The 13,739-nt window shown below is 37.2% G+C and overlaps 1 protein-coding gene across 3 annotated transcripts in view; it reads right to left on the bottom strand.

The window, feature by feature from the left end:
* LOC114463370 (metabotropic glutamate receptor 4-like) overlaps positions 1-13,739 on the bottom strand; it is a 222,398-nt gene that overhangs the window by 145,738 nt on the left and 62,921 nt on the right. For all 3 annotated transcript variants that reach the window (XM_028446900.1, XM_028446903.1, XM_028446902.1), the window contains one exon: positions 12,047-13,096. In XM_028446900.1, coding sequence (XP_028302701.1) covers positions 12,047-12,589 — 543 coding nt within the window. In that variant the 5' untranslated portion in view covers positions 12,590-13,096. The remainder of the gene's footprint in view (positions 1-12,046; positions 13,097-13,739) is intronic.

The raw sequence follows: 13,739 nt of genomic DNA, 5'->3' as shown, positions 1-13,739 counted from the left end.
CATTGGAATTTGATAGAGAAGTGGCAGAAATGGAAGTAATGTGGCAAAAAAGCATAAAAAGGACCAAAAACATGGTAAGAAAAAGTGATGAAAATGGGTTAAAATATGGCAAGTTTGGTGTAGTTGCAGAAAAAGAGTAAAAATAAGCAAAAATGGGCTTGAATTGTATATATATACTTTATTAATTTATGTATTTTATTTTTGCCTTTGGTGCTTTCATTTGAACAAAATAAAATAAAAAAAACTATAATTTAGACTTCCTCTATACTGTCTCCAAGACCAGTTGAAAAATGGCTTTGTGGCACATCTATGAAATCCAGGTCATTCTTTGGGGGGTCACATTTTGGTTGGACCAAATCAAGGCAAAAAAGCAATTTTTTAAAAATGCTCCTGTTATGTGTTGAGTCAGACAGAGCTTCACACTGTGCTGTGCAGGCAGCAACGGCATGAGCAGAATGAAATGACACGGCGTGGCGCTGAAGAATCAAAGGGCCACAGTTTACAACTGGGGCTGATGAGAATGAAAAAGTCCGACACAAAAACAACTGTAGCATCTTTATGTGTTGAAATAAATGTAACAAAATTAATAAAGCAGTTGCTTTATAGTTACACCTGTGTTTCTCAAAAGGGGTATGTATACACCTTGGGGTACGCGATGGCACTACAGGGGGTACTTGCGAGAGATGAAAATGAACAGATGAAAGCATTAAAAATATGGGGTTTTATAATGTTTATTTTTAGTTAAAAAAAAAGATAATCACACTGCATTTTACCAGCAGCTCACAAAACGACAATAAAAACACACAAAATAACAGAAAAATATACTGAATAGTAAAAAGAAAGGACAGACAACAACAAAATGACATTAAAAACACATGCACTGAGAGAGAAAAATACTTACTATTTCCAGCAAACACACAAAATGACAACAAACACACATTAAATGAGAGACAAATACACAAGATCACTGCGAAATACACAAAAATAACAGGGAAATATACAAAACGACATAAGAAACAACCAAACGACACGGAAAACACACACTGGGAGAGAATAAGTTAAATAAAACACAAAAAAAGAGAAAAATATATTGAATAATAAAAATAACAGGCAAACAACAACAAAATACACAAAATGATCTTGATTAGAACATCAACTGAAAATACACAAGTCCTGGTCCCACATCAGGCAGGAGGTGACAGTAAAAAAAATAAATAAATAATATATATATAATAATTAATTACTGTTTCATTCTACTTATTTACAAAATTAGATTATTTAAAATGTGTGTTGTCACTCATTCATGCCATCATTAGGCTCTATAGTAATTCTGTTTGAGAACCACTGAGTTACACAATGGAACGTTTATCATTGTATTAATGGAATGATTGTGTGCCAAGTGGAGAAAGATATACACATTAAATAATCAGATGTGTAAGTGATGCAATAAACACGTGTTTATGTAACAGGAGAAAAGGGGATTTCAAGCTTCATTCTGAGGCACTGGGTGTAAACAATCATGTTGTCACTGGCTCAGTGAATGAGTGGGTTTAGCTGCAGCGAGATGCATCGATGGGCTGATACTGGTTAATCTTGATTTAGCTGTCATTCTCACAAATGAGCTGCTAAATCAATACTGGCAGAGGGCCGTCACTCCATTGTGTCACGGGGGGGGGGGGGGGCGACAACAACGAAGGTGAAAATCAGATTGACACCCCAAAGCCACATTTTTACATACCGTGCATTGATTTAAGGTTAAAGATTAAAAAATTATGCATATTGGATTTTTAAAGGACTGTAGACAAAAATGGAAGCGTATAAATTCTGAAACTTTATTGCACGGACACACTTGCAAATTAAACTTTTCCAAGATCCATCGTTCAAGGACATTTCACATTACAATGTTGGATGTGTTGAGTATTTTTTTTGGAACACTTTGCATAATGCAGTCAGAGAGGAGCCGTTGTCCTTTCAAATGAATAATCCAAACGTAACCATTGAAAGGCCAGAAAAAGAAGCCGATTTGCTTTCTAAGGGAGTATAAAGATGGACAGTTAACAGTGAAACAAACAACATCAAATGGCTTGTCGCCTATTACTGTAACAAACCCCTATGTGGATGCAATAAAATTAACTGATTTCTATTTAGAGCATTATATATTCTAGCAGTCATTTTTCTCCCCCAAAAAAATGTTTTAAAGGTTTTGAGAAATGGAAAAAGTGTGAATAATTAATTAAAACAGTGATGCAACAGTGCAGAAAAAAATACACTGAGCGTTATAGAATAAAACTACTTTTCAAAGATAAACACTGATTTAAATGTTAAATATGTTGTTCCAATCAATGCAGAGTTTAATTAACATATTTTTCTAAAGCTTATTGTCATGAAACAGCTATTAAAGATAAGCTCTCTCTCTGCGCATAGTGTTTACTAAGATACACATTAAAAATGAAGATATCACAATAAAGTACAGAAATCTAGTTGGACTTTATATATAAAATTGTTTTACTGCTCAATAAATACAAATCTGGTTCAGTAAATCGCAACTGTGCTATTTAAATATGGCAGAGCTGAACAAACTAGGGCTGGGACATTGACGCATTAATTATGATTCATTAATTACAGAAAAACAACGCACTAAAAAAAAAAATAACGCAGTTTATCGCTTTTTTTTTTTTTTTTGCATTCCAAACAGAGTGGAACCTTTGTCTTATCATAAGTTCCTGGTATACCCATAACACTGATGCACTGATCTCATATAAGAAACAGAAGAACCTGAGCAGAAGTCGTTGCTGTGTTACGTGGGCGTTCATTTAGAATATAATAACACGGACTATAGTTACGGCACTTCCTGTGCGCATGCGTAGTAAGCTGAATACCGGTAGTTCCGTCACTGCCGGACCCATGTCCCTGTAGCTATAGTTCCTTCACTTTTACTTTAGCCCTAACCGAGGAAATACCCTAAAATGTTTTTTTTTTTCATATATGTATTTTTAAAGGTGGAATTTACCGTGTTAAATATGTTAAAATGAAAAAAAAAGAAAAAAAAAACATCAGAAGTGGGATTCAAACCCACATCAGCGGAAGGAAAAATCCTTGAGTCTAGCGCATTAGACCACTCAGTAAACCAGCACATTATGCTTATGTAGAAAAGATCTGGCAGTGACGGAACTAGAGTCAGGTTTGTCTGAGGTCCGGGTCCAGAACTATACACACTTCGGAATAAAAGCCCAGTTATGTGCAAATCGTGCAAGAAAGAGTTTGTAGATCACTGGAGCTGTTGCAGTCTCCGTTACCACCTTAATGCTAAACATGTTGCGGCTAGCACCGACAGCTAGGGCGGACACTCGGACAGTGCTAGCTGCAACATGCTCCAAGCAAGCAGTGTATCCAATCCACACTGGGCAAGATAACAGGGTTCAGAACCAAAATGAATAAATCCAAGAGTGATAAATGATTGTAGTGGACAGTCGACCACTCTCGGTGGTAGAGGATGTGGGCGGGGCTAGAAGCGGTGCTACAGATAGCATCGTCTGACCCAACTTATGACCTGCTATGTATAAAGACTATTTCAAAGAAAATGCATCAGCTTCATCAGTTGCTCTGTTTAGTTCATGTTCTGGACTAAGTGTAGTTTTTTTTTTTTTTTTTGTTTTGTTATAATACACAAAAAAAAACATTTGTTTTAGAAAGTTTACAAAAAATCTTAAAAAGCATGAATATAGCTTAATTAAAGTATGTGCTTTGTGAACGATGCAATAATAATGTTTTTTTAATATTGATTCATATTGCACATTATGTTAGCACTCAGTGAATAAAATAATACACACTTTTATTGCTTAAGCTCATTGTTCGTATTCATTGATTCAGTCATATACCAAAATCCATTTAAATTCAAAAAACGTTGCTTCTCATGTCAAATACTATATGATTAATTTAGATTAATCAAGATTGTGTAATAAATTACAATTACTAATTAATAAAAAAATAAAAATAAATCTAGTCCCACAATTAGATCAAACAAGAAGAATAGTTTTGTTTTGTTTTTTATTTTACTAATCATTGTGAATACATACCCACCCGCCAACCCTTGAAAAAATGCTGACTACATAATCCTCAAGGGTAGACCTTGAGGATTATGTATATAATGTAATAAGAGGTTGTAAAAGTAGTGTGTCAACACTGTGAGCGCATCTGTTAGGCTAATGAATAACATAATCATACGACGTAGCTTGTCTGCAATTATGAATGGTCATTTTTCATCAAAAATGCAGAATACAACACACCTGCCTCAGTGAACTCTCCCTATATGTTGTTGAGGTGCATCATTGGGTGCCTGTGTGTTGGTTGCATAAGGCTGGAGTAAAATATTCATCATACTGTTGTGGACGACCACTGTATGCAGCTGAGTGCTGAGGAAACACAGCATTCTCTTGTCTGCGCCAGTGCGGCTCATGTTGGCCTGAAAGAGGTGTGTGAGCGCGCGCGCGTGTATGTGTGTGTTTGCAAATGGGTTTGATTGCTAATGTGTTCCATTCCAGGCGAGCATTAGTGCTTAGTGTTGCAGTCAGTTTGAGCGTACACGCGTGTCGACACGTCTATCACTGGGCTCTTCTTCATTAGTATGGCCAGTTGGTATTCATGAGCGTGCACTCAAAGGAGCAAACACAAGCTCTCAGACGCATGCTGGAGCATGCTTGTATTGGGCTCCTTTTTGCCTGTGCAGGGCATAATATGAGGAAGTAGGGATGTAACGATTAATCGTAAGGCAGTTAAAAATTGATTCATAGGTATCACGGCTGATATCGATTTTCTGACAATTGAATCTATCCGGAAGTGTTGGCGGCGGGCGGAGTCTGCTAATACTTTCTTTCTGGCCGCCTTCTACTCTTAAACATGTTAATAAATGATTCATTACCCCTTTAGCACTGAAAGAATATCTGTAATATTACTTGAATATCTGTAAAAGTCACGTTTTTCTATTAGCTCTGTCTGCTAGCATAGCATCTCTTCTTCACTGCAAGATATCTGCATGCCAACCGACCACTGTGTTACCAGCGCCCTCTGCTGGTCTAAACAAATATGATGTAAATCAGTGCAATGATGGGTTTTTTTTTTTTTTTAAAAGTCCAATTGTTAAGGCACAAAATACATTTTCAGTTGCACTTTTAAAAGAAAAAGAACTATTATGCAGTTTTGCATTGTTTATTATAGAACCATAATTTAAATTAATAGGCTTCATTTTCATTTGTAATATTCCTTTATTTATTTAATTCAAGATTTATTTTTAGTTAAATTGCATTGTTTTGAATAGTTTATCAAGGAATTCTTTTGACAATGAAAAATAAAAGGAAAATAATACAGTATTTGTCTACAGTCCCATTTTGTAAATGAAAAAATCGCGAGAGAATCGTATCGTGAACCCAGTATCGTGAATCGAATCGTATCGGGAGTTGAGTGAATCGTTACATCCTTATGAGGAAGCCTTGATAAGACATCTGCAGCTCCATCAAACCTGCAGGGATCTGTTGATCTGTGGATCCCTGAGGAGGAATAATAACTAAGGACCCTATATCTGAGGGACCACAGACTTACTGGTTCACTTTATTGGTGGATTCCCAACAATTACAATTATAATTTTTCCATTGAAAGCCAATTACAATTATGTTCTCAATTACTAAAGTTCAAATTCAATTCATCACAATTGCTAAGCCTTTAAAAAATAACTCCATAAAACATAACCTTCCTCTTCTGTTAGCTTTCTTTTAGCATTGCTAATGATAACGGGTCAGTTTTCACTCATGTCTTAAATCAGCTGTAAAACACACTAAAAATATAATCATCTCATGAGTTTATCATGTCTTAGTTACCTTGTTAGGCTTCCTTATTCATAAATATATTGGTATTAATGTCTTTGGTGTGGGCACCTCAGCCTGTTTTCTGTCAGTATACCCTTCAATTTCACACTTTTTAAAAAAAAAAGATCAAATTAAAGATGATGCCGTTTGGCCAAAAATTGAGAAAAAGTGCCAAATTTGGCCCGCTGAATTCAAAATTGCAGACTTCATGTTGAATTTAGGTTACAGGCCCAATTTATATTTTTGCTAGTCACAGTCCACTGCATATTAGGGGTGGGAACCTCTGGGTACCTCACGATACGTTACAATGCGCGATACAAATCTCACAATAACAATTATCTCACAATATGACGATACTGCGATTATCGATATTTTGTTCAGAAATCAATCTACGATAATCTATGACATAACAAGAAAGAAAAGGATTAAGTGAAAAAATACAATTTTTATTTTATATCTCTGAAAGACAATTGAAATGTCCCGCCCTGAACAGCTCCACTTCCTCTCCCTGCCTCTGCCAATCTACCAGAAGCCACGCCTCTACTTTTCTGCACGCGCATCACGGAACATACCAAGGTCACTTTGAGTTACATTGATATAGGTCTATATCTATAGATATGCTGTTGTGATGCGCGGCGTTGTTCCCGTGCACAGTTCTACATTCACTTTGATTGACAGTCTCAAAAACAGGAAGTCGAAGCCTATTGGCTGGGCACACTCGCGGATCGTTTTCATTTGTATAGGAGTCTTTAAGACGAAGGAGGGACTTACAGTATATACATTGATGTAAATGAATGACCACCGGCAGTAGACCATAGTAAAAGACGAGTTAGGTATTTTTTTTCTGCATTTCAAAAGAATCCTACAAAAACAAAGATTTCTCAGAAACTCTGGATATCAGCTTTAAACTCCCACTGTGAGGCTCTACCTCGCCTGTTGCTCCAGTCTGTGAGTTAAAAGGCAGACGAAGGGAGTGCAAACAGCCTATCAAGAGAAACGATATCAGAGAAAAAGAGGTTATCAGGGCAAAGCTTAGAAGTATGGATGAAGTAGGTGTAGAAAGGACTAATGATGGGGGATTTCATGCTTTTATGTGAGTGAGATCAAGAACTGGACAGAAGGAGATGCTAATCAATGAGAGCTGCCTAAGAAACTGCAAACAGAGGACCACATACATTAAGTATGTATATTATATAAACGTACATATTCCCCCATGTGCATTTGTCATTGATAAATGGAGATATCTATATGTGACATAAAATGTGGGGGAAGGGGGCCTAGGTACGTATTGTGTCGTCTGGTATTGAAAATCCAAAATAAAGCTGCTACCCAATACTATTTTTTTTTTTTATAAATCTATAGCATAGGCCTCATGGATCAATTAATCTACTATCACACCCTGGCTGTGTTTGAACTGGCATACTAACGTTCTACCCATACTATGCCTGACGTCAAAACTAGTATGTAGTGATTGAGTATGCAAGAATTACCCAAATGTATACTATATTGGGACATTTTTCAAGTGAGCACACTAGGTATACTCAACTTACCCATGATGCAGTGCATGAGGAATGTAAAATCGTTCTTTGACCGGCCACAAGCTATAAATCAAACAAGGTTAACCGTAAGTTTCGGCAGTCGCACAATATGGAATCTTCGGAATGTCAGAAATGTTGGAATAAAATGTGTATACATGAGTTTTATTGATTAAATGACCACATGTTGATATTCTGCTTGGTCACTTTCTCACTTAAAATACTTTCAAAGGCAGAGAATCAGAGATATTCAGCCTCTGTTTGCTTCAGGTTTTTGTCGTTGTCGGTTCGAAATGCCTCTTGGCAAACTTGGAAGTACACTTCTGTGGGAATGGTCATAATCCTAAACATACTAATAGTATATATTACACAGTATATACTCACTGAGTTTGTAATATATAGTTTAGGGCATTGCATTGTGGGATGTCGAGTCCTATCAACGGATGCATAGAAGTGTTTCTATTTCATTCTTGTGTGATTTCATGTGTTTGCCCTCAAAAACTCTCCCAAAGTGATTCCCACAAGCATTTCTGGTGTTTTCACGAACTGAAAATTCCATTTTTTGGGGGCTTACATATAATCAGAAAGTTCCAAACCCTGGCAGAATGTAATGCCTCATTAAGTGAGGTGATACTACGGGGAATAACAGCAACAAACTAGATGGCAAAAATGACCTCATTTTCGTGTGATATTATTTCAACAGTATGGAGACTAAAACTAAAAATAATAATGACTGCCTAGGTTTACAGTATAATGCATCTTGGGAAACTTGGAAGTATACTTCAGAAGGAACGATCATCATCGGTCATCATCCTTATCATACTTTAATAGTCTATAGTAGACTAGATAGTATATACTCATTAAATTTGTACTGTATAGTATGTTAGTGGGCCATTTATTTCAAACACAGCCCGTTTGTTGACATTTTTGTGCATTGCATTGTGGGATGTTGAGTCCTGGAGATGGTTGCATAGAAGAGTTTTTACCTCGTTCTAATAGCACGAAGAATATCAGGGACAAACTGGAACAAAAATGGTGTCAGGAGAATCACGATAGGAATTTCAAACTTTTACATGTTTATTTTTGAGCAAATGATCTTGGATTTATTGATAATGAGCCCTACACTATGGATTTATCTAAATTAAAAAATATTATGGGTAGCAGCTTTAAGTGTTAGACAATGTTGTTCATCGTCAAAAAGCTGATATTGAACATTTCAAGCCAAGATCACACATAAAAACACAATTGTAAATAAGTCAAATAAAAATAAAAAATACAATATTTACTACATATCTACTGCAGTAGGCTTACACGTATCGCCGGGAGCCTCCACCATGAGGATACATCTCATGTGGTTTGTAACACTGTGATATCAGGGAGCTTACAAAACATTACACTGACTCCAGGTGTTTACTGAGGAGATTAGAATAACTAATTCATAAATAATGGAGGGGGAAAGAAAGAAAATGATCTTTATCAGACTAAACGAAATCCACATTTGTGTTCTGGAATTAAATTAAAATAGGGTTAAAAAGGCTGTTATGTGTTTTCTTATCTAGACTTTTTCATTTATTTTATTAATAACGTTTTTCATCATCTTTTTAAAGCAGCGTTACCTCCGCTGCTTTCTGTGGCATTACAGCTGAAGGTCACTAAGGAAACAACAGAGCAGGAACGTCACGGTGGAGGAACAAGTTCATGTCTCACGCTGAGAGGAAGCGTTAGAGATAGATGGTTAGCTTTACAGCAGAGATGAGAGATGAGCATCAGTATATAGTGTAAGGCTTTAAAGATTAAAGATCCCTGCTCAACTTCTGGTTTCAACTTCATCTTACTATACCGTTGGCCAAAAGTGGCAAAAACGTGGCAAGAAAAGAGTGAAAAGTGACTAAAATGGCCAAAAGCAGTAAAGAGTGGCCAAAAAATGGGCAAATAAAGAGGAACCAGGTGGTATGTAATGGCAAAGGGTAGCTTAATTGGGCAAAATGTGGCAAATATTAGTGTTAAAAGGGCAAAAATGGGAAAGAAAATTGTAGGGGAAAAAGGAAACAAGTGGTATTTATTTGGCAAAAGTTAGCTTATTTGAATGAAAAGTGGCACGCAAGGACAAAAATTTTATAAAAGTGTCAAAAAGAACCTAAAAAATAGGAAAAAGGGATATTTATTTGCAAAAAGTAGGTAAAATCTGAATAAAGTGTCAGAACCTTTTGAAAAAGGGGGAAAAAGGAACAAAGGAAATAGGTAAAAAGGGGTTATAAAGTTTCCCCCCTTTAAGGTTTTCTGGGGGAATAATAATTGAAATTTAGACAAAGAGCCACATGTTGAGCTGACTTAATAACATCTTCTACGTGGTATCCACTGATAATGTCGTGGGCTGATGTAGACAGAACATGCCAGGGCGGAATTTTTGTCCCAGTCCCAGTAAATCAGGAAGCATCGCTTTCAAACACACGGAGAGTGACATCTTCTATTGCTTCCTGCTTAGCAACTAACTTCACCAATAGCCCAGAAGAGTCTTTCTAATAAAAGTGTCCATTGTGTGGGAGCAGATGACCCATATAGTTCTGTAAAGCTGATTGGCTGGCAAGCAGTATTTAAAGCTGCTCTCCTCAATGATTTTTTTGAAATTAAATAAAATCCTAATGTATGCCCCATAGATCAACAAATCAAACATAATTTACTCCAAATGCAAAACTCGAAACTGCTGCTCAAAAGTTTATTTCATCTCCAACGTACACAATCAGATGGTATTTTTCGAGCAATGCATTGTGGGATTTGGAGTTCCTTAAAATAATGCATAGCTCTGTTTTTAATTTATGTATTCAACAGGGACAGTGTACATTAAAGGAGACATATGCATTTAAATCCTTCCTTTTTACATATAAATCATACAGTTGTGGTCTATATAAAGCGGAACTGCAATGCTTGGGTCTGAATTCCTCATTATTATAGCTCCACCCCTTTTCTACCCCTTTTCTGATGTGCTTCTGAGAGCAACTCGTTTTGGTGCGGTCTCTTTAAATGCAAATGAGACACTTCATACCCCGCCCCCTCTCCAGGTTGCAGAGGTGACACTCGGTTCAACTCCACCCTGTTCGGCCATTTTTGTAGTTTGATAGAAGAGATACGATTGTTTAGCGGCGCTGAAAATGTTTATTCACATGTTATTTACAAAATGTCAACAAAGGAAGACTTGTCCATCCAGCCTTATATGTTTGAGCCAGAGTCTGACCCAGCGGAGCGAGATGAAGATGAAGATGAACCTGCAGAACCCTAACAAGTGAGCTAACCCAAGCACCGAGCTAACGCTAGAGCCAAGCTAACGTCACAAAATGCATTTTAATACAGTCTTTTTGGCAAAACGGCAAAATGAAATGACTAATGAAAAATTTAGACTTAAATTAAATCACGTAGGCCATATCATCAAGGATCTAAAACAAGCACACAGCGCTAATATATGAAGACGGTGCAACTGCTAATGCTAACAAAACAATGACAGGGACGTCTTATCATCACACTTTTTAGCGTTATTTACAGCTTACCGAAGTGCTCTGTTCGTCGTCTCCAAAGATAGAAGGAATTGAACCCTCAATCAGACAAAGTAAATGACCTTACCCACAGATGTGGATACATTTCTGTAAAAAATAAAACTCAACCAGGCACTTTGAAAAGGTTCTGATGCTGGGAGACGGTGTAATGAAGCGTGTGGGTTACTACATCCAACAACCAAACATTTTGACTTATCCTCTCGTAACTTCGGCATCCTTGAGCTTGGACTACAAAATAAAAGCGAGAAATAAAAATGGCGGATTGCTCGAAGTGTTGAACCTGGAGTCGATGTCCTAATTTGGCAGTTCCGCTGCAAATACTGTGACGTTATTGTTCAAAAAACGTAATAGAGAATCGAAAAATCGAAACAGATTGAAAAATATGACCAAAACAGAATATGAAGATATCAACGGAGCACCTGAAGAGACTAATTTGAACTTTTCTGTACTTCTAAACATACAACATACAACTCTAAATATACAACAAAATGCATTTAAGGGCTAAAAAAGTGGATTTAGCATATGTCCCCTTTAATATCAATACTGAAAATATACCAAAATTAGCCAAAAAATAAAAATTGATCTGCAGTTCCTGGACAGAATGTTCAATAGTCACCTGAATACCAATTACACAAATTACAGGAAATATAAAATAAAATATACAGTGACAACATATAACGCTTCCATTTACAGATAAAACAAGGTTTTTTGGAACGTCACAGTGGAGAAACTTAATTCTGATTACACTGGGAATACTGGAAACAAACTAGAAAAAAAATGGCATCAAAAGATTCATTATCCTCCTTGTCTGGAGAAGAATCAAGAAGTATTGGCAAGAATGAAGGAAAAACACTTCTGCAATACACAAAAATGTCAACAAACTAAGCCAACTGCAATTTACATCCTTTCTCTTTCTTTTTGGAGTAAATGATGTTGAATCCATTGATTTATGAGGCATAGACTATGATTTTACATAATAAATAAATTATTATTAGAAACAGGAGGATTGATAAAGCAAAAGCACCACAGATAGTGTTTTCAGTATCTAAGATGCTTCTCTGTTCTTTGTATTCAACAAGTGAACAAACAAATGAGTCAATCATACCTTAAACAGGCGAAGTATGTTGGCCACCATGATAGAAACTGAGCTGGAGGAGGCTCCAATGACCCCCACCACCCGCTCAGGTTTGGTGATGATGGGCAAACCTCCGCCAAGACACTTTACATCCGTCCCGTCTTTCTCGATGAGTGCCTGCACGAAGGTGAGCGACTGCTCCAAGGCGTGAGTGTCCCTGGAACAGGTGTCCAGGATCCTGGCCCCCAGCGTGATATTGGGCAGCAGATTATTGTCATTATTGATGCGATCAAGGGCGAAGAGCATGGCCTCCAGTCTGTGTATGCCCTTCTCCTTCTTCAGCTCCCCACATGCCTTGCCCTCATGGCCCCTGGCGTGTACTGGGAAGAGCCCACCCAAGGAGATATCTCCATCAATGCGGATAGAGTTCAAATGTGTGTGTCCGGGCCCTTTGGGTTTGGCAGCCTGCGTGGCCTTCAGGGAGCTGAGCAGAAGCAACAGCAGAGAAGGAAAAATCAAGCTTTTTCTCCGACAGCCGGTTGAATCCGGCCTCCATGCCAGGGGCTGAAACATGGCCACGGCCCAAACACACGTCCTTAGCGCACAACTGAACCCAGCAGTCAGAAAAACAACAAAAGCCAGGTAATATCTCTGATGGCCAGAGGGTTAATTGTGAAATCTTTTGAAGCTGTTGGCACAGGAAAAGCTTCCTCTCATGTCTCTTCACTCTCCCAGACATTCAATTAATGCAGAACTTGAGCTGGGTTCCTCCACAGGATGTGATCCTGTTCTCTTCTCCTCTTTCACTCCGTCTTCTGAGGACTGTGGAGGAATCGTTGGTTGGGATGCCTGCTGTTATACACAGACTTTGCCTTTAAAGATTCTTCACTTCGATCATTAGAACCAATAAAAAGGTGAATAATAATAAGATGAAACTTTGTCCCTCCCACCTTTTTTTACAGTTTATTTACTCCCGTTGATTTAGAAAATTAGAATCTCTTGAATTCTCCTGCACAAAGACTTGGAAAAATGTCTTGATCCCTCTGGCCTGCTTGGATCCACAGGCTTTGGAGTGGATTCCTGAAAGATGAAAAGAAGAAAAGAAGTGAGACAGTGCACACTCACAAAAAAGAGATAAGTAAAAGAAGAGACAGGGATTATTGTAAGTATGGGACCTTGATAACTTTTGTATGCATGCCCAGGGGTGGAGCAGCGATTCTAAAAGTGAGGGTGTTCTAAGGGTAGCGCAACCATCAACTCCCAATTTAGTTTATTAAAATAATTCACTATGATAAAGCTGTTATTAAGTCACTTTGTAACTTCATTTGTTCCATGTTTTCTGCTTTCTGTTTTTTTTCAGATTTTAGCTTCCTTTTGTCAATAAATATCCCTTTTTTCTAATTTTTGTCAATTTTTGCAAGTTCATATTTAACACTTTTATCCAATTTTTGGCAATTCTTTAACCATTATTTTTTGCCACTTTTCATCCAAATAAGCTACCTTTTGCCCAATAAGTAACACTTGTTCCCTATTTTCATTACATTTTTTGCACTTTTTCACTACTGTTTGCCACATTATGATAATTTAAGCGACCTTTTGCTATTACGTACAACCTGGTTTCTGTTTTTTGTCTTTTTTTTTGCCACTCTAGTACTGCTTTTGGCCCATTTTAGTCACTTTTCATTCTTTCTTGCCATGTTTTTGCCACTTTCAGACCATTTTT

The sequence above is a fragment of the Gouania willdenowi genome, chromosome 5, assembly GCF_900634775.1.
Source record: "Gouania willdenowi chromosome 5, fGouWil2.1, whole genome shotgun sequence".
NCBI lineage: Eukaryota > Metazoa > Chordata > Actinopteri > Blenniiformes > Gobiesocidae > Gouania > Gouania willdenowi.
The sequence above is the reverse complement of the archived record's forward strand: the minus strand, read 5'-3'. Positions and strand labels throughout refer to the sequence as shown.